We start from the raw sequence: 21,379 nt of genomic DNA, 5'->3' as shown, positions 1-21,379 counted from the left end.
AAACTCTTTATAAGGACTGAATTTAAAAACTCACCAATATTTTTGCTAATATCACCCATATTAAAAAAAAAAATTAACAATAATGATAAAAATATTAAGTCCTCGTACTAAAAATGGCCTCGTCTATTGGATATTTTAAAAAAACACTACTGGTAATGAAGAGACACACGCCTAAATTTATGGTCAAACCACATGGGCATGGGATTATAATTAATTATTTTACAAGTTCATTTTATTGATCAAACCAGAATTTATATTTAAAAAACTAAAGCAATTTCAAAAAGAAATATCAATTGGTGGCGTGTTTTTTTTTTTTTAAATTTTAGTGGTGAAGTGATCTTTTTTTATTGGTGGCTCCACCGGATGCAGGCACTATTTCAATGAATTATAAAAAAAAAAAAACAATTAAATTATTATTTTTTTTAAAATCATTTCTTATTCAAAAAAAATCTTAAAAAGAAATAATTGATTGGTCTTTCGTTTTTAAATATTACCCAATAAATATTTAAAAACGATAAAAAAAACCTTTTTTTTTAACAAATCTAAAATTAGAAAATTTAAATATTTTTGTTTTTGTTTTTGTTTTTGTTTTTGTTTTTTTATTTTTTTATTTTTTTATTTTATTTATATTTTTTTTTTTTTTACGATTAATATTTCTTTGAGATTTTCGCTTTGTTTATTTGATGTCAGAATTATAAATATATTTTATTTGAATCTTATTTTTTATTTTATTTTATTTTGTTTTGAGATCATTGTTAAAAATATAGATTTGTATTTGTAAATAATTATTAAAAGAGATAAAAATAAGAGTTTTTTTTTAAAAAATAATTTCCAATAAAAATAAAAATAAAAAAAATTAAAATTTTTTTTATTTTTTAATTTTTTTTTTTTTTAATTTTACATAAATTTTTTTATTTTTAAATTACGCTTTATATTGAATATGATTTCATATTCTTTTTTGTAAATAACACCAATATCAATAATATACAACAGATCATAATAAAAATTAAATATATATTTTAAATTAATAGATTTCGTTAAATGGATGACGAGGATTTAGAATTCGATATCGATGATGAATTTGGTTCAACTATAAATACCAATAACCCGACAGTGGCAACAAAAACAACAATAAATAACAAAGAAAGTGAAACACAGGCTTCAAAAAAGACAGTAAATAAATTATTTAATTTTAATAAAAGAAATGATGAAAATAATTTCATTATAGATGATCTTGAAAGTAATGACAGTAATAATTCAAAAAAAGATCAACAACAAAAGACACCACCTCCAAAACAACAACAACAACAAAAGACACCACCTCCAAAACAACAACAACAACAACAACAACAACAACAACAACAACAACAAAATATATCACCACCAAAACAACAACATCAGCAAAATATATCACCACCAAAACAAAAACAACCTTTATTTAAATCAAACAATACCTCACCAACCCAAATGAAACAAAATGCATATGTTAACGATTTAGAAGAGAATATGAATAAAAGACTTAAAGGTGAATTTAATTTTAAACAATCTAAAACAAGCGATCAAGATATTAATGTGAGCAATCAACAGCCACAACAACAACAGCCACAACAACAACAACAACAACAACAACATCAACATCAACATCAACATCAACATCAACATCAACATCAACATCAACATCAACATCAACATCAACATCAGCATCAACAAAATATTAATGAAAGAAAATTGCCAGGTCCAGCAGGTTTATTACCACCAAGATTACCTGGAGAGCCTATAAATAGCAAAAAGACATTGAAATTTTCGGATAATGACAGAGAGAATCAATCACTTTTTATAAAAAATAAAAATAATAATAATTTTGACGAAAATAATCAAGATTTTATCAGAGGTCCTTGGATACAAATGTTAAAAGATAGACAATTGCCACCTTTTAAAAGTACTTGATATATTTAAAAAAAATAATTAATTTTTTAATTTAAAAATAATTTTACTAATTTTTTTTTATTTTTTTTTTAGATGATGATAAAAATTTATTGAAATATAATATCGATTTTGTATTAAACGAGGGATTTTTAAAAAAGGTTCCATATTTGATTGTATGCATTAAGAGTATGACAGGAAGTGATAGCGATTTCCAAGTTGTTGTTTCCGATCCATCAGGCGAAATGAAAGGAACAATTAATAAAAAAGTTTTACAAGAAAATAATTATTCAGGAATGGTACCAGGTTGGATATTGGTTTTAAAAAAAGTATCAATTTTTAGTCCAACTCCAAAATCACATTATATCAATATAGTTTTACCAAATATAGAGTTTGTTTATGAAAATCCTATTACCTCAGGATCAAAAGAAAACCAGCAAAAGCTTTTAGGTGTTACCAAAGAGTTTGATGAGATGATTGAAAAGTATTATGGAGGTCAAATAGAAAACTATAATCCAATGTCAATTTTTCAAGATATTCCAAAAAGATCAGAGGAGGAAATTCAAAGAGAGGTTGATGGAAACAGATTACAGAAATCACTTCAAAATCAAAAAGCTGCAAATCAACTTCAACGATTAGAACCCCCACCACCAAGTAAATTTTCAAAGAAAAAAATTTCAGCTACACCAACTAAAAAACAATCTCCTACAACTAAAACAACAACAACAACAACAAAAAAACAAATTGCAAATTGTAACTATGAAAAGGATGATGGTAGTTTAAGAGCAAATACAGGTAATAAATTAAATACAAAGAATTCAATTGGCGATTCATCCAACACAATCCCTTTAAAAACCATACAACCAAACGACAGTACCTCTTTAACACCAAAAGCAAATATATCCTTACCTCCCTCTCAAGCACAATTACATGCAGCACAACAACCTATCAAACAAACTAATGTAAATAAATCAACACCACCACAAAATAAACCAAATACTATCTCACCAAATAAAAATATGAATAATAATGATAATAATAGTAATAAAGAAGATAAAACAGATAATACAGGATCCAAGATTACAGTATTAGACGATTATTTTAGCCAATCACCAAAGGATATAGATGAACCATATTTTAATTTAATGGAACCTAATTTAGATGACAACCTTGACATAGAAATTGACGAGTCAGAGTTTCAAATATTCAGTACCCAAAGTGGTAATACCAACTCTAATGACCCAATTAATAATAATAATAATAATAATAATAATAACAATAATAATACAAACAATCCAATTATTGATGATGATTTTAATATAGATATAAATGAAGATGATATAATAGCATCACAAATAGAACCAGAGCCACCAAAAAATCAAAAAGTATTAGTATCAAAAAATCATTCATCAAATTTAAGTGGTAATACCAAAGCATACTCATCAGCAACTACCCCAGGAACATCAAAACCCAAAAGCATATTAAAATAAATATAAATAAAATATTTTAAAAGGTTATTTATTAAATTAATTAATTTTAATTTAACTAATAATTATTTAAATTCGATTCTATTCTTTATTTTTTTATTATTTTTTTAGTCATTTTTTGAATTTATAGGTTTTCTTACATAATCTGGGTCATTACCCATTTTATAGAGATAGTTAATATGTGACATAAGTGCTTCATAAAATGTTTCTTTAATATGGTATTTTACATTATACTCTTTACAAACTTCTTTTACAATTGGAGCGATTTGTGGATAGAATTCCTGGTCAATTGATGGGAACTAAATAATAATAATAATTTATTAGTATGAAACTTTTAAATAATTGGGTATAGTGTTTATATATTTACCAAATGATGAACAACTTGATAGTTTAATGAACCACTTAAAAATGTGCATGCTATTGAGCCATGTCCATAGTCTTGGGTTGTTTTAACTTGAAGAATTGCCCAATCCTCATTGATTTGCTCAGCCTCTTCTGGTTTTTGTGGTGTTGCATAAAACTTTACATCCTCTGCAACATGAGATACTTGGAACCCTAATGCTAAATACCATCCTAAAATACTTTCAGTAATTATAATATATATTATTAAGTTTGAAAAACTATGGTATTGCAATGGTAGATAGAAACGGAAGAAAACATATGATAATTTGCCTAAAATAAATGCGGAATAGTCGAAGGTTGTTGGTGGGGATACACGAATTGAACCATTGGTTCCTTTTGTAAAAGTTTCATGATCTTGTAAATGATATTTAAATGAATAAAGTCCATAGAGAATTGGTGCATAAATGTGTTGATATTTATGATACCATGAACGTGGTTGATATGGAGTAACAATTCGAAAATCTATTTCACCTTCACCTAAATCTGGATCAGCATTTCTTATATTTGTATATAAATGATGTCCTATTACGTGTTGATGACACCATGCATAGAATGAAGCACCAGTAAGAAAATCAAATGATGCACCCATTAGCTTCCATACCATTGGATTATGTGTAATTGATAGATGACAAGCATCATGCATCATGTGCAATGAAAACAAGGAGTTGGCAATGGCATAACAGATTGCAAATAAACAAGATAGATAAAAGTTTTGGGTGACAAAATGGGCCAGGTAGTATGTGCAAAATACCAAGGTGTAAACCAAAGTCATACGGGTCATTATACCAACAGAGAGCTGTGGATCTTGATTTGTCTTTTGAAAATATTCTCTTACTCTCTGTTTTAAATCTGAATAAAATTTACTCTTTTGAACATATTTGGGGTGTTCATATGAAGATATATACCCAATTTCGAATTTGCCAATAATGGATTGTGGTTTATCAGACATTGGATGATAGCTCTCAAATAAATTTGTGCAGTCTCTGCCAGCAGCTAATAGCAATGCCTCCTTGCCACCTGGATGAATTGGTAACCATTTGGTAATATCATAAACTTTACCATCAACTATAATCCATATGTCATCTTCTTTATTATGCTTTGCAACTTCATTCCATAGAAATTGTTTACCCTCAATCATATTTAAAACTATATATTATTTAATTAAATAAATTTTTTTTTTTATATTTTTATTTTTTTATTTTTAATATTAAATAATTGAGTGTTAAGCACTGTTTGGTTTAAAAAAATTTTAAAAAAAAAAAAGATTAAACCATTTTTTTTTAAATTGTCCATTTTACAAATTAGATTTTAATTAATAAAAAAAAGATATTTTTTTTTTTTTATTTTTTCAAATAATAAAATTCTGTTATGGAGTGATTATATAAATTATGTATTATAAAAATAAAATAGATTTTGATGAAGATTGATTTAAAAGTAAAAATTTTGATACACTTTAATTATTTTATTTTATTTATTTATATATTTATTTTTATTTAACAGAGGTGAATTTGTTTGCAAACTTCATCTGGGTTTTCTTTGTTTAATAATAATTGAATGATTTGTGGAGCATATTCGTCGACCATTGATTCACAAATTGATGAAGCACTGTGGAGATGTTTGCAGTCACCATCAAGAGAACTCATGATTTCTTTTTCAGTTTTACCAGCAGTGATATAACCTAATGTAAAGAAAAAAAAAAAATTAGTTTTCTGAATTAAAAATGTTAAAACTATAAATTAATCAATTATTTACCTTCGATTTTCTTTAATAAGAAAGAGCAGATATCGCATTTAAGACCACCTTGGACTTGTTTTTCACTTGAACCACCACAGAAACCTAATTGAGCGCAGATAGCAGCTGGGGTTTCAAAGTTTTCTAACATAACAATAATTTGACCTAAATAACCTTGGACGATATCTTTGCAAGCTTCTTCGTTGGAACCAGCAATGATACAAACTTTTTCGACTAAAACTTCGATTTGTGAGATGGTTTTATTTTGTTTAACATAGTCATCAACATAGTTGGCGATGAATCTATTAATTTAGACCAATTTAATTATATGATTAATATTTCTTTTCTTTTTCTTTTTTATAACCATATTTACTTACTCGCAGAATTCACATTCGGTGGCACCAGCTTGAACAGTTGAGGTTGATAATAAAGCTAAGATAGCTAAAACAATAACGATTAAATATTTCATTGTAAATTTATTTATATATATATTATAGGTAAAGATAGAAAAATAACCCTAAATTTTAAAAAAAAAAAATTAAATAAAAAAAAAATTTTAAAAAAAAATAAAATAAAATAAAATTTAAAAAAATTAAAATTAAAATTCTAAAACTGTTTCCTAACTCTGGTAAACGGGAAATTTTTTATAAAATACACGAAAACAAAAAAAAAAAAAAGATTTTTGTTTAGGTGGGTTTTAAAAAAATTGTAAACCCGTAATCTTAATAAAAAAATAGATTTATTTAAATAAATTTTCTTTTTGATCATCAAAAAACTTTTCCAAAAACTTTTTTTTTGTGCAATTGAAAAAAGATGGGGGTTAATAAATAATTTATGGAAAAAAAAAAAAATAAACTAAATATAAATGAATAATTAGTTTGTTTTTAAACGTTTATTTCCTTTTATAATATTTGTTGGGATATATTCAACTTTAACCTGCTCGGTTAGATTTGACATTGTATATTTTTCTGGTAACCATGGGAAATCTAAACTATTGACACTTTTAGAGGCTTCAATGGAAACACGCACAAATTCTTCAAATTTTTCATTAAAGGTATTATCATCATTAATATCTTGATTGGTTTTTTCTTTGACTGCGATTGCTAACCCTGTATTTGGGATGCCCATACTTTGTGAAAATTTGATAGAGTATTCCTCTGGTAACAAACAAATTGGTATTCTAAGCATTAAATTAATAAATTAGATTATGATAAATTAAATTAATGAATTTTAAAATAAATATTACCTTCTCATATAGGCCATAATTGGTAAATGGGATGTTAAAATTTGAATACCCGAATTTGGACAAACTAAAATTAATCTAATAGATGGTGGTGAATGAATTGGTATCTTTTCTAATTCTTTAGTAATTTTATTGACACCTATCCAAAAGTTATTTAAATTATCATTACTTCCAACTTTGATATTTCCTTTTTCTTTTTCTAATTTCTCTGATTCTGATTTATCTAAATTGTTAAATTTTAACTCTTGTTCTTCTTTTTGTTTTTGAAAATCTTTTTCTAATTGGTCTTGTCTTGCTAATTCTTTTGCTTTTTCATCTTTGCTTAACTTTTTATCATTTTTTACAAACTCTTTCTTTTTATTTATTGATTTTAATCTCTTTATTATTTTATTTAATTGGGTTTTTTCTTTTTTTAATGCAAAATATTTTTGTTTTTTTAATAATCTAAGTTTATTTATATTTTCTAAATCATTTTTCATTATTTCGTTTAGTAAATCTAAAATTCTTTCTGTACATTCATTTGATATTGTTTTTCTATAGTTATTTATAATAAAATACATTAGTTTTATAAAAACTCGTATATAATAGTGATGTAGTTTATGATGATTGATGATGATTACTATTAGGTTTCATATACCTACAAAGTTTTGTTTGCATAGGGTGAACCAACTGTATCTTTAAAAACTATCGGTTTTTTTTTTTTTCCAATAACTGAATCTGGTTTATTTAATTTCTTTGGTGTAAATTGTGCAGGTTTATTTGGTTCTGACATATTATATAAATTATTAAAAAATAAAAAAATAAAAAAACAAAAAAAAAAATAAAATGTTAATAGTTGTAATAAAAATCGAAAAAAATAAAAAAAAAATAAAAAAAATAATTTTTTAAATAATTTTTTTTTTTTTTTGAAAATTATTAAAATTAGAATTATTACTTTTTTTGGTTTTAAAATATAATTGATTAAACAATATATAAATAAAATAATAAACCAAATATATGAAAGAGATTTTTTTATCTGAAAAATATACAATTTATTTACAAAAAAAAAACATGAATTATTTTCTGTGTTTTTTAATAGGTAATTCAACGAATGAATCTTGAGAAACTATTTTGGATAGTCCTGGACGTTGATTGTTATTCGAATTCATGGATTCGTCGTCATCGATGTTAATGGGATCATTTATATTATTGCCCAAGTTATTATTAAAACTAAAGTTTAAATTTGAGGAGGGTGAAATTTGAGGTAACATATTTAATTGCACTTGATTTTTAAAAATTGTAGAATTTGATTTTAAAATTCTTTTTCTTTTTCCTCTATCTCTGTATTGTTGGATTTTAGACCATAGTACGTGGTTGGTTTGGATGTCATTTTGTGATAGTTTTTCGCCAGAGTATGGATCAGTAAAATAATGGTTTTGAAAGTGTTTTTCAATAGTTGATCTATCCACAACAACTCCAGAGGGTAGTGTAACAGGGTCTACCATCATTTCCAATGTGATTGGATCTAAAAATGTAGTTGGTATACCTGCCTCGTTAAATACAATTTCTGGATTGTTTCTTTTAAAATCTTCATCGGAATCATTTTCGCTATCTGACATTGATTCATCTGAATCAATTTGAATTTGTTGTAGTGGTGTTGGTTTTGGATTAAAAGGTAAGCTTGGTGTTGATGGTTTTTGCTGGTGTTGTTGTATTGGTTGCTGTTGCTGTTGTTGCATAAAATAGTTACTATTAAATATTGAGGATTGATTATTATTAAATAAATTTGGTTGATTGGCGGTTTTTTGATTATTTAAATTATTATTATAAATAAATTGTATGGTTTCCATTGAACATGATTGTGAAGGTTTACCCCATAGCTCGATCCCGCCTAATGCTGCGCATGAAGAGTTTAATAATTTCAAAATCCTAATTCTAACGGATTTAACCCTGCATAATAAATGTTTATTTGAATGAAAATGTTTTATTTGATTATCAGGATCCCTGACTTTCGATTGAATTTCGATAGGTAATTGATAGTTTGGTGTGCTTCCACCACAAATATATTTATAATATGACTCCTGTAAGTGAAAGTCATTGAAAGAACCAACAAATTTAAACTGCTCGTGAATTGCCTTTTGCTGGGCTATTTTATTGTTGCTATTGCTATTAATGCTGCTACTGATAGGGGTTGTTGGTAATGATTGTGATAGATTTGAACGAGTTGAGGGCGATGTGGAATAGGGTGATGATGATGATGAGCATGCTTGTGATGACGATGATAAGGATGTCATTGAGGTGTATACATTTAAACTACCTATGTTATTGTTATTCATAGATCCAAAATTAAAACCACTGATACTTCCGCCTATATTAATTGTTGTACCTTGATGTTGATGGGGATATTGTGGTCTAGCCCCTGGGTAACGCTCTACTGATAAATCAGTATTTGAATTTACAACCAAATGTGATGAGGTCGATGATGATAATGTTGCTGTTGATGGTGGTGAAAATACGGCCCCTTGTGAATATGATAATGGTGTATTTGCTTTGTTATTTGTGTTTGTTATTAACTCACTCATCGAATATTCTGATATATAAAATGACATTGACTGTGAAACACATGTTCCTACTTTACTGTAAACCCCAATTCTTTCTAAATCGATTGGATATCTAAAGATTATATTATTTTAAAGTTAATAGCTATAATACATTTTATGATAAAACCAATAGATTTACTTACGGTAATGATATTGTAATATCAATTGGTGGTTTCAAAAATGAAGAAGCTAGAAATCCATTATTATTATTTGGTGTTATTAAATTATTTATATTATATTCGTCTGAAAATGAAGGAGCATCACAATAAATCTCAACACCTGAATTATGAATGAAATTAATTATTTCCTGTTGTGATTGTTGTGGTTGTTGTTGTGGTTGTGGATATTGTTGTGGATATTGTTGTGGATATTGTTGTGGATATTGTTGTTGATGTTGTTGTTGGTATTGTTGTTGTTGTTGGTGTTGTTGATATGTATGATTATTAAAATTCATCTTTATTCTTTTTACTAACCAAAAATTTGTAAATGAAAAATGAAACTTTTTCTTTATAAATTATTATAATGTTGGTAATAGCATAATATTATAAATGGAATTATTATTAATTTATATATTTTATTACAATAGTTATTATTGGTTCTCTATTAGGTGTGTGTTTATGTTAGTGAATAGTTTTATTTTATTTTTTTATTTTTTTTCTTTAAAATATTTTCGTAAAATAAATGAGGAGTTTTTACGAGGTGGAAAAATTTCCTGCTATTAAAAGAAATTATTATAATAAATAAAAAATATAAAAATTTTTTATGGTATGTTAAAGAAAAAGAAAAAAGAAAAAAAAAAAACAAAATTTAAATTTTATTTTTTAATTTTTTTTATTTTTTATTTTTTATATTTATTTATTTTAAATTATTTTTTATAAGTTGTATATTTTACAAATGAATAAAAAAAAATAGATTTATGCTATCTATTTATGTTTTTTAATTTGAAAAAAAAAAATAAATAAAAATAAAAATTAAAATAATAAAAAAACAAAAATATAAATAACAATAAAGTAATACTATTATTCTAATTTTAAACAATACAATAATATTGTTATAATACAACAACAATCAATTATTAATATGAGCACCAAAATTTTATTAAACGGGGTAAATACCCCCAATTTTTTTTATATCATACATAAATAAATAAATAAACATATTACTATTGATTTTTTATATCATACATAAATAAATAAATAAATAAATAAATATAATATAATATAAATAAAATTAAATCTAAATAATTAATTTATTATTATTATATATACTTTTGTCTTGTTATCATCATTATTATTGTTATTATTACCTTAAAAAATAATTTTATTTTACATATTTGTTTAAATATTATTGAAATTAAAAAAAAAAAAAAAAATCATTGTAAATTTGGAAATTATGTAAATCAAAAAAACAAAAAAACAAAAAACAAAAAACAAAAAACAAAAAACAAAAAACAATTAATCACCACTACTTCTAATTATAACAGCACCATCATTAATAAAAATAGCATTTAATTTTTTTTCAAAATTAAATAACTTAACTATTAATTTTTAATCAAAAATTAAATAACTTAACTTTTAATTTTTGATTTTTAATCAAAATAATTTACAAACAATAAAAAAAAAATTTCGTTTTTTACTTTTTACTTTTTTTTTTTTTTTTTTTTTTTTTTTTTTTTAAAATTTTTTAATTATTTGTATTTTAATATTCAGATTATATAAATGTTTAAAAATATAATAAATCTTAAAAATCAAAATTATAATAAAAATGAAATCTTAAAATCAATAAGACACTATTGTTATTTTAATCAAAATAATAATAATAATAGTAAAACAACCACAACCACAATAATTAATCAAAATATAAATAAAAATGAATTAATCATTAACAATAATAAACATATATTTAATAATAATAAAAATAATAACATTACCGATAACAGTAATAATACTATTACGTTCAATAATAACAAATATTACTCAACAACAAAGAATAATAATAATATCAATATTTTAAATGAATTTTCATTCAAGGTCGAAAAAGAAGTTAGAAAAGGTGATGCATTAACAGAAGATACAAAAAATTTAAAGAATATGAATTTGGCCGTAAAATGCTATGAAGATGCATTGGCATTAACTAGAGATAGAATTGAAAGGGCTTCAATCCATCATAGAATTGCATTGGTTAAATATAGAATTGGTTTGATTACAGATGCAAAAAATTCATTAGATCTATCATTAAAATTGTTTACCAATGGTGCTGGAGACTCCATTAGAGGCGAAATCGAAAACAGTGAAGATGCATCAGCATATCCCAAAGAACTCTATAAGGTTTATTGTTTAAAGTCGATTATTCAAGAAAAAGAATTTGATTTAAAGAATGACCCAGAGTCGTTAATATCTCAAAAGATTTTAGAGAATGCTCTAGATCTATGGAAGTTTGTTATAGTTTTAAATCCAAATGCACCCGATGGCTACACTGGTGTATCCAGATGTATTCTCAAACAATTGCAACCAGACCTATTAGCATGTTTCAATCTATCAAACAAAGCATTAATGTGTTCTAAAACTCATCCACCAAGTTTACTATTGGCTTCTGAAATGCTAATCATTCAAAACAAAGAAGCAATTGCCTCGGTGATTCTTTCACTATTCTTCAAGCATTACAAAGAATTTTATCAAAATTCGTTACTCTACACATTAAGACCCAAAGAATTGGTTGATGCTCATTTTAGATATGGTTTAACTTTATTAAAAGATGGAAAGTTTTCAAAAGCATTGGAGGAATTTACCCACAGTGTCGAAATATCAAAATCAAATATCGGTCACCCAAATCAAATGAACATTTTAATGATCAATGCCCTATTGGAAAAAGAAAGAATGCAATTTGAAAATAATTACAACTATAACAATTTAAAGATGTTTTCAGAGCAAGAAAAACAACAGCAACAAAACTTAATAGAACAACATGGTTTAGTAGCAGATTATAATCCAAAAAGTATGGGTATTGTACCAACTGAAGATTTTAAATTCAATTACAATGATTGTAGCATATTAGACATCATATCAGGTCATTATTTCCGTGGTAAAACAAACTTTCAACTAAAAAGATATACCGAAGCAATTTTAGATTTCGACTATGTCATTGAAAAACAACCCAGCCAAATCAAAGCATTCAAAGAAAGAGCAGAGTGTTATAAAGCATTAGGTGACTTTGTTACTTATCAAAAAGATATTAAAGTCTATAATTCACATCAAGAATTAATAAAGAAAAGAAAAGAAGCCCATTTTGAAGACTATTTAGATGAATCGAAACAGAAAAAAGACTATTTACAATCATTCGAGGGTAGAGAAGAGGAAGAAGACGATTACAGCGAAGATTACGAAGATGACAATTACGATGGTAATGAAGAGGATAATGGTGGTAACCATGAAGATTATGAAGAGTTTGAAGATAGTCGTTATAAGAAAAGAAGATAAATAAATAAATTTAATTTTATTAATTTAAATATGGTTTATTTTATTTATTTTAATTTTTTTAGTTTTTTAGTTTTTTAGTTTTTATTTATATTTTAGTTTTTTAAATAATACAGTTTTTTAATATTATTATTATACTAATAATTATTTATAAACTATTATTATTTTATTTATTATATTTTATATTATTTATTTATTAATATTTTATATCATCAACTGTTACAGATGCACCTTCTCTCTTTCTTTTTAATAATTCACGGATTTCATTGTGAGATGATTTTGAAATTGGATAAAAGAAAACTGCAACAAAACTAAATAATACAATTACGGCGGGTACAACACCAGTTAATAATCTAAGTGCAAAAATAACATCTTTGTTTTGAGTATTTGTATCTATAATTTCTGTTGAAATACCATCTGAGGAATTAACTTCTTTTGGTGCTTCGTAACCTGCTAAACCCAATACAAAACTTGATACTGCTAAACCGACTGATAAACCTAATTTTTGGAAAAATAAAAACAAACTATAGAATAGACCTTCTCTACGTTCTCCGGTTTTTAACTCATCCAATTCGACAACATCTGGTAACATTGACATTGGCACCAAAAATGCTGCAGATACACCAACACCACTGAATGCTGCAGTACCCCACAATAAATTCGTTGATCCATTTGGTAAGAAATAGAGTGCGACAAAACTTAATAATAAAAATACACCACCGATATAGTATACAATCTTTTTGCCGATGTATTGTGATACTTTACCCCAAAAAAATATAAAAAATGATACTGAAATTTGCAAGGTTGCTAAAATATATGGAAATTCTTTTTCTGCATCTGCTACATATGTACAATATAATAGTAAGTTGTTTTGAACAAATTGAACTGCAATCTAATATCATGATAAAAATAATAGTTAATAAATAAAATATAATTGATTTCTTTATAGATAATGGTATTACATACTTGACAAAAGAAATATAATAATGTTACAGTGATAAATGCACGATTTGAAAACATTACTAGTAAACCTTTAAAAAATGGTATGTGTGATTCCACTGTATTTTCTGTTGGGATATTTCTAGTGCCTATAAATGTGATTGCTAAAGGAATTAACATAGCGCCACCCCAAATTCCACCTGATAATAGATAACCCCTTTGATAGTCTATCAACTCTGTGCCATTTGCTGTATAAGTATGAAATACCTTGATAATGAGTGAATGTGAAAATGAACTTATAAGACCACCAATCATTAAAGATATCATTCTAATACCAGCTAAAGAAGTTCTTTCATCGTAATCTTCTGTGATTTCAGCATTCATTGCACTGTATGGAATAGCAACACATGTATACGCTATACTGAGAGCAATGACAATAACTTGATAATAGATTAAACGTCCCACACCACTTGTATTGGGCACATACCATAATGCACAATATAAAATTGCAAATGGTAGCGATGCAAACAATATCCAAACTCTTCTACGACCCCATCTACTTTTAGTTCTATCACTTAAATTTCCAACGAATACATCACTGAACGCATCAACAAATTTTGCTGTAAATAAAATTAATGCTGTATATGTTGGATCTACTTGTGCTACATTTAAAAGAAATGAATTTAAAAAAAAACCTTTGATCATTTGGAAAATTGATAGACCTCCCTCACCAATACCATATGAAAACTTTTCGAAAAAGCTTAACTTGTATTTATAAACATTTCCATTACTATTATTATTGTTATTATTTAATAATCTTGATTTTTCGCTATAGTTTTGAGGTTGCGGGGTTGCAGTATTATTGAATGTATGTTGTTTTAAATTTTCTCTATTTCTTAATAATACCTCTGTGTCTATATATTCCTTTTTAGTTTCTAATGATATTGAAGACATTCTATTATATTTTTTTTTAATTTATTTTCTAAATTAATTTATATTAAATAACCAAATATATATAAAATGTAACAAATAAAAACTATAGCTGATTGATGATAAAGATTAAATTCGAATTTTTAATTTATTGACTTGATTAGATACTACATAAATTTTATGTTATTACAAAAAAATTTTAAATATTATTGATAAAAATATAAAAAAATAAAAAAATAAAAGTTGTAGGCAAAATATTTCCACCTTATAATATTTATTTATTGTAATGCTGGTGATTGCGACACCTCAGCCTGTTATTTTACTTTTTTTTAATTTTTTAATTTTTTTTTTTTTTAAAAAAATAATAATAAATAATTAAAAAAAAAAAGAATGAAAATACGAAATTTTTTTTTCTCCAATATTGTTTTCAAAAAGAAATTTTTTTAAAAAAAGCTTGCGCTTAATTAATGATGGGGGTTAATTTTATTATAATTTTGATGGGAATGGAAATTGGTTATTTAATTTAACATTTTATTGAAAATAAAATTAAATATAAATTTATTCATTTAATACTTATAAATAGAAATCAAAACAAAGACATCTTTATAAGTATGCTCATCACCCTTTTTCACACACCACAAACTTATAAAATTTTAATTTTTTAAAATTATTATTTTTTTTTTTTTTTTTTCTTTTTTTTTTTTTTTTTTTTTTAAAACTTTTTTTTTAAATTTTTTTTAAATTATTTTTTATTTTTTGAAACTTTTAAACAAAGATTAATTAAATCGTTAATAAAACATATGCATATATATAAAATTAAAAATGGCGGATGATTTTGCAGATATGTTTACGTATAGAGGATCTTTAAGAGAAGAAGGTAAGATATAGTTATTTTAGATTTAATTTCATGAAATATTAATTAATAGTTATTAATTTATTAATCTAATTTGTTTTTTTATTTATAGATGTTATAGATATATCAGATGATGAAGATGATGATGAAATTGTAGAGACATTTGAAAGTTTTGACAATTCAAAAAAGAGAAATAAACAGCCAATATACTCAACAACAAAAAAATTTAAAAAAACAAATGATAGAAGTATAACCTCTAGCAGTGGAAGTAATGGCAGTAATGGGAGTAATACATTATCAATTAGTATAGATGATGATGATGATTTCAATTTTGTAAATAGTAATAATAATTATAATGTTAATGATAACAATAATAGTAATAATAGGAGCAATAATAAACAGGTATTTTTATTGGACGATGATGAAGATGGTGGTGACAGTGATATTAATGAAGATTCCAAACCACTTGTATATACAAAAACAAATTTACAATCACTTTTAAAACAAACTTCTTCAAATTTTAGTCATAAAACGAATACTACTGCATCCAATAATAACAACAATAGTTTTGATACAATATATTCTTCATCACCAAACACAAGTGGCTCAATTCCCACCCCAAAGAAAAAGAATGACGGAATACCTTTGGTAATAAAATTGGCAGGTGAAGCAAATGAAAAAATTATATTTTATTATGACACAGAGCTTCAAAAACTTTTAGATTTATATTGTGGTAAAAAAAATTTAGACTCAAAAACAGCTCAATTCAAACTTTATGGTTTACCCTTGGATTCAAAAAAAACCCCAAGAGATTTGGATTTATTGGACGATGATATTTTAGAGGTCACAATTAAAGCATCAGAACCAGCAATCCCATTGGACTTTAATATAAACACAACTTCCACAACTACCACCACAACAGCTGCTCCAGTCGATGACGATATACCAAAAGTTATCTTAAAGGTTTCCTATGAAAAACAACAGCATAAATTTAAAATTGGAAAGGTATGTAGTTTATATTCTTTAAATGATAAAAATATAATAATATGATAAATTTCGAACTGTTACCAATACTTTTTTTTTTTTTTCTTATTATAGTCTGATCCATTTTCAAAATTAATTTTGGTTTTAATAAAAAAGATTGGAATAACATTACCAGCAGATAAAAAAATTGTCCTAAGGTTTGATGGTATGGCATTAAACCCAAGTTCCACACCAGAAGATGAGGATATGGAGGACGATTTCCTTATTGAGGCAGTACTCAAAGACAAATAATCAAAAAATAAACAAATAAAAAAAAAATAAATAAATAAAAACTTTTTTTTTTTTTTTTTAAATGCTCTTTTTAAAATGACAAATTCTTTTTTTTATCAATGAAATTGTTATAGTTTAAAAGAAAAATCAATAAACCCTAAAAATATTATTTTTTAACAGTTTCTTTAAAACTAAAAAATATCTCCTTGAAATCGAAAAAAAAACAAAAACTGATTCCTTCCGTTTTAAGACTTTTTTTTAAAATTTTTTTTATTATTTTTTGCACATTTTTTTTATAACAGTTTACAAAATAAATAAATACTTTCAATCATTTCTATTTTATTTTTACAAAAAACAACACTACTATTTTTTACAAAAAACAATTCTATGTTATATGAAGTAATTAGAAATTTAATAGATTATTATTTTAGTTTTATATAAACTAATTTTTTTTTTAAAAATAATATAGTAACAAAATTACCCACAGTTTACAAACCGCCAGAATGCTAATCAAAAAGAACTTTACAAATCAGAATTATATATACTTTTTTTCTCAAAGTTTCTGTATTCTTTAATTAAATAGGTGGGAGGAATTTAAAAGATTAATTTTAATTTGGTTTTTTCATTTATATTAAAACAATAAATGAAAAATTAATTTGATCATCTTTTTTTTTAATCATCATTATAAAAAAGATATTCCGGTCATGAAAAACCACCATTAAGAGAGAATTATAAAGAAACAGAAGTGAGATATAAAAAATGATATCAAAGATTTCCTTATAATTATAATTTTTTTTTTTTTTTTAAATAAAAAAAAAAACAATAAATAAAATTAAATATTATTTTAAAAATTGTAATAAAACGAATTTTACTGTTTATTTAAACTATTATTAAAAGTACAAGTGTTGTAAAGAAAATAAATGTTAAATTTAGAATAAGTTTTGATGAATTTGATCCATCATTTCCCTCAACAGAGCTATCACTTCCCTTATGACAAGTAACATTATATTGTGTCCCATTGTATGTTATGGTTGATGGTTCTTCGGAGCATACAAAATTAAATTCATTAATCTTGTTACCAATAATGCATTTTGATTCTTCAGAAATTGTAAATGATAAATTTTCAATATTTAGCTCCTCCATGGGTGGGTCACCACCTCCAGATGGAAGTTCGGTAGGTCCTTCGGTTGGTGTATCAGTTACAGGGGGTGCCGGTGTAGAGGGATTGGCAGGTGCCGGTGTAGCAGTTGCAGGAGGTGCAGGAGTAGAGGGATCAGCAGGTCCTGGTGTAGCAGTTGCAGGAGGTGCAGGAGTGGAAGGATCAGGAGGACCGGGTGTAGCAGTTCCAGGAGGTGCAGGAGTATCAGTTGCAGGAGGTGCAGTAGTTTCTGTTGGTGGTTCTGTTTCATTTGGTTCTTTGGTTATTGGTTCCTTTGTATCTTGAGGAGGTTCTTTAACAATGTATAATGTTGCGTTATAAGATTCTATATCTGATGATAATTGTTTTATTGAAAAATAAACCCCACATATTGAATTACAACCATCCATTGTAATCTTTAAATTAGAGTCACAACCAGGACCAGAAATAGTAAAACTTTCATACCCTAATGCTACATTTGTTTTTATTAAAGATACTTTAAAAATAATTAATAAAATAAAAATATAAAAATAATATTTCATTTTTTTTTTTTGATTAATAATATAATTTAAATTTAATAAATTATAATAAAAATATTTTATAATTAAATATATTATTAATAAATTTTGTTATCAATATCAAAAATTCTATAAATATTTTTTTAATAACATAAATCACATTAAAAAATTAAAAAAAAAAAAAGTAATTTTAAAAATAAAAAAAAAATAAAAAAAAAAAAGTAACGGGGATCTACTCAAACTCCAACCGATCAAGGGTTGATTATTTTACAATTGTTAAAATAAAACTTTTATTTTTTTTAATTTTTTTTAAAGAGAGGATCCTTCTTTTTTTAAAAGAGATACCAATAAATATAAAAAAAAAAATTTAAAATGGACCCAAAAATAATAAAATAAAAAAATATAAAATAAAATAAATTTTATAAAATAAAATAAAAAAATAAAAAAATATTTTTTCGTGTAATATGATATCATAGCCACCAAAGAAAATAAAATTTGAAATGGTTTTAGACATGATATGAGGATATTGTTTATAAAATTATTTTTTCGATTATTCCTATGGCAGAATAGTTATTAAAGTTTTCATTATAAAAAAAAACTATTGATAAAAATTTTAAAACTACATAAAAAAAAAAAAAAAAAATCTAAATATTTTTTTTTTTATATTTTATTTTTTTTATTTACACAATTATTTTATTTATATAAATAGTTATCGATTTTAAAGATGAATTTTAAAAAATATTTCGCAGCTCTTGTCGCAGCAGCTATTGCAATTTCAGGAACTGTTAATGCCGACACTCTCAGTTGTTCACAAATGCAACAACTTGCTGGTGAAACTTTCGCATCCTCACAAACCATTACTAATATGATTTGTATTTCATATTATGAATCCTCATGGATTACAACTGCTGAAAATAAAGGTAGTTCAGCATCTGGTTTATGGCAAATTTTACCAGAACATTGTGTATGTAAAAATATTTAAAATATTTTTTTATAAATCATATTAATTTTTTTTTTTTTTTTTTTTTTTATATAGGGTGAATTATGTAAAGATTGTACCACTCCATCAGATCTTTTCAATCCAGAAATTAATGCTAAATGTGCTCTTGCTGTTTTAAATGCTCAAGGTAAATGTCTTTTTTTATAATATTTAATTATCTTGTTTTTTTTTTAAAAAAATTTTATTTAACACCAATTAATTTAAAAGGTTATAATGCATGGACCACATGGTCAAATGGAGATTGTAAAAATTGGAATAAATGCGATTCAAGTTCAACATCAGGCACCACTGCTTCTACAGGTAAAAGTTCAACAGGTGGCTCAAGTGGTAAAAGTTCAACAGGTGGTTCATCAAGCGGTAAAAGCTCAACAGGTGGCTCAAGTGGTAAAAGTTCAACAGGTGGTTCATCAAGTGGTAAATCTTCATCATCATCATCCCACCAAACAAGTGGTTCACAATCAGGTTCAAGCCAATCAGGTAGTCAAACCAGTGGTTCACACCAAACTGGTTCAATGAGTGGATCACAAAGTGGATCACATCAAACTGGTTCAATGAGTGGATCACAAAGTGGATCACAACAAACTGGTTCACCAACTAGCGGTGTTTCAACTGGTTCACAAACTGGTTCACCACTTACTGGTGTCCCAACTGGTTCACAAACTGGTTCACAATCAGGTACATCAAGCCAAAGTGGAACATCAGCATCAGGTACTACCTCACAAACCTCAGCATCAGGCAGTTCATCAGGTCAAACCTCAGCTTCAGGTAGCACCTCAGGTCAAACTTCAGCTTCAGGTAGCACCTCAGGTCAAACCTCAGCTTCAGGTAGCACCAGCGGTTCAGGCAGTAGCAGTGGTTCAGGTAGTAGCAGTGGTTCAGGTAGTAGCAGTGGTTCAAGTGGTAGTGGTAAGTTACTAATTAAATAGTATAAACATTAAAATACATATTACTAATATCATTCCCTAATGGTGTATAGGTAGTGGCAGTGGAAGCGGTAGTGGAAGTGGTTTAGCAAAAAACTAATTAGATCGATCTTTAAAACTTTAATAATTTTCCTTAAGAGTATAAAACAATAAACAAAACATACTTATGGTTTGTTTTTTTTAATATTGAATAATTAACAAAAAGTTTGTTTTATTTATTTTTTATTAATTATTTCTTTTTTTTTTTCTAACTTCACCCAATTTCAAAATTTAAAAATAAAAACTAAAATAAAAATATGCAATTAAAGAGCATACTTCATCAACACCAAATCATAACCAAATATTATTATTTAAATATTATTTTTTAGAATATTTAATATTTTACAAAAATCAAAAAAAAAAAAAAATCAAAAACAGAATTCGAGATTTCAGAGTTAAATTTTGAATGAGTTTAATTGCTGTAAGGAATTCTTGATTTTATTTTTAAAAATTAAATTTAAGAGCAACTTTTTTTAAAATTAATTTGATTTTATGGGATGATGTTTGATGATTTCTTTTTATTTTACTTTTTTTAAATTTTTTTAACTTTTTTGTAAAAAAGTAAGAAAATTTATTTTTTTTATTGGAAATTTTAATGCTTTTGTTGATATTATTTTTCCATATTGTGTAATAATAAAAATCTTTAGATATTCAATAATTTTATTAAATTGGAGGGTTTTGAAATTATCTGATAAAATAATATTATAATTTTTTTTGTGTCTTTCATTCTTTTGGTTTTAAATTGCGACTTTAATCAAACGGTCAATTCTTCCAATAGCCCGTACACCAAACTTTTTAGTAGCTCCTAAAAAGAACTCTATATGTAGTGTACCATTTTATAAAAAACCCACATACACTTTTATATATTAAAATCCATATTTTTATAAATTATTTAAAAATATTTTCTTTTTCTTTTTTTTTTGAAATAATAATTGTGTTATAATTTT

At 25.2% G+C, this 21,379-nt stretch overlaps 10 protein-coding genes across 10 annotated transcripts; 5 read left to right on the top strand and 5 right to left on the bottom strand.

The window, feature by feature from the left end:
• Positions 1–1,041: 1,041 nt before the first annotated feature.
• Positions 1,042–3,413, top strand: DICPUDRAFT_156728 (uncharacterized protein; the record flags this gene model as incomplete). Its single annotated transcript, XM_003291996.1, has 2 exons — positions 1,042–1,939; positions 2,020–3,413. The coding sequence occupies 2 exons, from the start codon at positions 1,042–1,044 to the stop codon at positions 3,411–3,413; spliced, it is 2,292 nt and encodes a 763-aa protein (XP_003292044.1).
• A 104-nt stretch (positions 3,414–3,517) lies between these two features.
• DICPUDRAFT_39933 (uncharacterized protein) lies at positions 3,518–4,950 on the bottom strand (the record flags this gene model as incomplete). Its single annotated transcript, XM_003291988.1, has 2 exons — positions 3,518–3,709; positions 3,778–4,950. The coding sequence occupies 2 exons, from the start codon at positions 4,948–4,950 to the stop codon at positions 3,518–3,520; spliced, it is 1,365 nt and encodes a 454-aa protein (XP_003292036.1).
• Positions 4,951–5,257: 307 nt separating this feature from the next.
• DICPUDRAFT_57722 (uncharacterized protein) lies at positions 5,258–6,012 on the bottom strand (the record flags this gene model as incomplete). Its single annotated transcript, XM_003291987.1, has 3 exons — positions 5,258–5,490; positions 5,565–5,845; positions 5,921–6,012. The coding sequence occupies 3 exons, from the start codon at positions 6,010–6,012 to the stop codon at positions 5,306–5,308; spliced, it is 558 nt and encodes a 185-aa protein (XP_003292035.1). The 3' UTR covers positions 5,258–5,305.
• Positions 6,013–6,416: 404 nt separating this feature from the next.
• On the bottom strand, positions 6,417–7,558 carry DICPUDRAFT_39931 (uncharacterized protein; the record flags this gene model as incomplete). Its single annotated transcript, XM_003291986.1, has 3 exons — positions 6,417–6,723; positions 6,790–7,320; positions 7,428–7,558. The coding sequence occupies 3 exons, from the start codon at positions 7,556–7,558 to the stop codon at positions 6,417–6,419; spliced, it is 969 nt and encodes a 322-aa protein (XP_003292034.1).
• Positions 7,559–7,799: 241 nt separating this feature from the next.
• DICPUDRAFT_92799 (uncharacterized protein) lies at positions 7,800–8,124 on the bottom strand. The gene has a single exon (XM_003291985.1). The coding sequence runs from the start codon at positions 8,034–8,036 to the stop codon at positions 7,842–7,844; it is 195 nt and encodes a 64-aa protein (XP_003292033.1). The 5' UTR covers positions 8,037–8,124; the 3' UTR covers positions 7,800–7,841.
• Positions 8,125–8,217: 93 nt separating this feature from the next.
• Positions 8,218–8,367, top strand: DICPUDRAFT_13980 (uncharacterized protein; the record flags this gene model as incomplete). Its single annotated transcript, XM_003291995.1, has 1 exon — positions 8,218–8,367. A coding segment is annotated over one exon (150 nt), but the record flags the coding sequence as incomplete, so codon positions are not given.
• Positions 8,368–11,209: 2,842 nt separating this feature from the next.
• Positions 11,210–12,832, top strand: DICPUDRAFT_6223 (uncharacterized protein; the record flags this gene model as incomplete). The annotated part of the gene is made up of 1 exon (XM_003291994.1): positions 11,210–12,832. A coding segment is annotated over one exon (1,623 nt), but the record flags the coding sequence as incomplete, so codon positions are not given.
• Positions 12,833–12,859: 27 nt separating this feature from the next.
• DICPUDRAFT_50200 (uncharacterized protein) lies at positions 12,860–14,751 on the bottom strand. Its single transcript, XM_003291984.1, has 2 exons — positions 13,805–14,751; positions 12,860–13,730 (listed from the first exon to the last, which is right to left on the bottom strand). Exons 1-2 carry the CDS (start codon positions 14,729–14,731, stop codon positions 13,035–13,037), a joined length of 1,623 nt encoding a protein of 540 aa, XP_003292032.1. The 5' UTR covers positions 14,732–14,751; the 3' UTR covers positions 12,860–13,034.
• A 778-nt stretch (positions 14,752–15,529) lies between these two features.
• On the top strand, positions 15,530–16,835 carry DICPUDRAFT_82685 (uncharacterized protein; the record flags this gene model as incomplete). The annotated part of the gene is made up of 3 exons (XM_003291993.1): positions 15,530–15,584; positions 15,673–16,565; positions 16,659–16,835. 3 exons carry the CDS (start codon positions 15,530–15,532, stop codon positions 16,833–16,835), a joined length of 1,125 nt encoding a protein of 374 aa, XP_003292041.1.
• Positions 16,836–17,841: 1,006 nt separating this feature from the next.
• Positions 17,842–20,401, top strand: DICPUDRAFT_156720 (uncharacterized protein; the record flags this gene model as incomplete). Its single annotated transcript, XM_003291992.1, has 5 exons — positions 17,842–18,249; positions 19,180–19,434; positions 19,507–19,597; positions 19,678–20,376; positions 20,397–20,401. 5 exons carry the CDS (start codon positions 17,842–17,844, stop codon positions 20,399–20,401), a joined length of 1,458 nt encoding a protein of 485 aa, XP_003292040.1.
• Between the last annotated feature and the right edge of the window lie 978 nt (positions 20,402–21,379).

The sequence above is a fragment of the Dictyostelium purpureum genome (assembly GCF_000190715.1).
Source record: "Dictyostelium purpureum unplaced genomic scaffold DICPUscaffold_315, whole genome shotgun sequence".
Taxonomy (NCBI): domain Eukaryota; phylum Evosea; class Eumycetozoa; order Dictyosteliales; family Dictyosteliaceae; genus Dictyostelium; species Dictyostelium purpureum.
Note: the sequence above shows the minus strand (reverse complement) of the source record. Positions and strands in the feature narration are given on the sequence as shown.

Excerpts from the sequence above, each read along its gene's own strand:
- DICPUDRAFT_92799 (XM_003291985.1), bottom strand. The coding sequence starts at position 8,036 with ATGTTACCTCAAATTTCACCCTCCTCAAATTTAAACTTTAGTTTTAAT.
- DICPUDRAFT_50200 (XM_003291984.1), bottom strand. The coding sequence starts at position 14,731 with ATGTCTTCAATATCATTAGAAACTAAAAAGGAATATATAGACACAGAG. Across the intron at positions 13,731-13,804 it reads TATTATATTTCTTTTGTCAA|ATTGCAGTTCAATTTGTTCA; the intron begins GTATGTAATACC and ends TCATGATATTAG.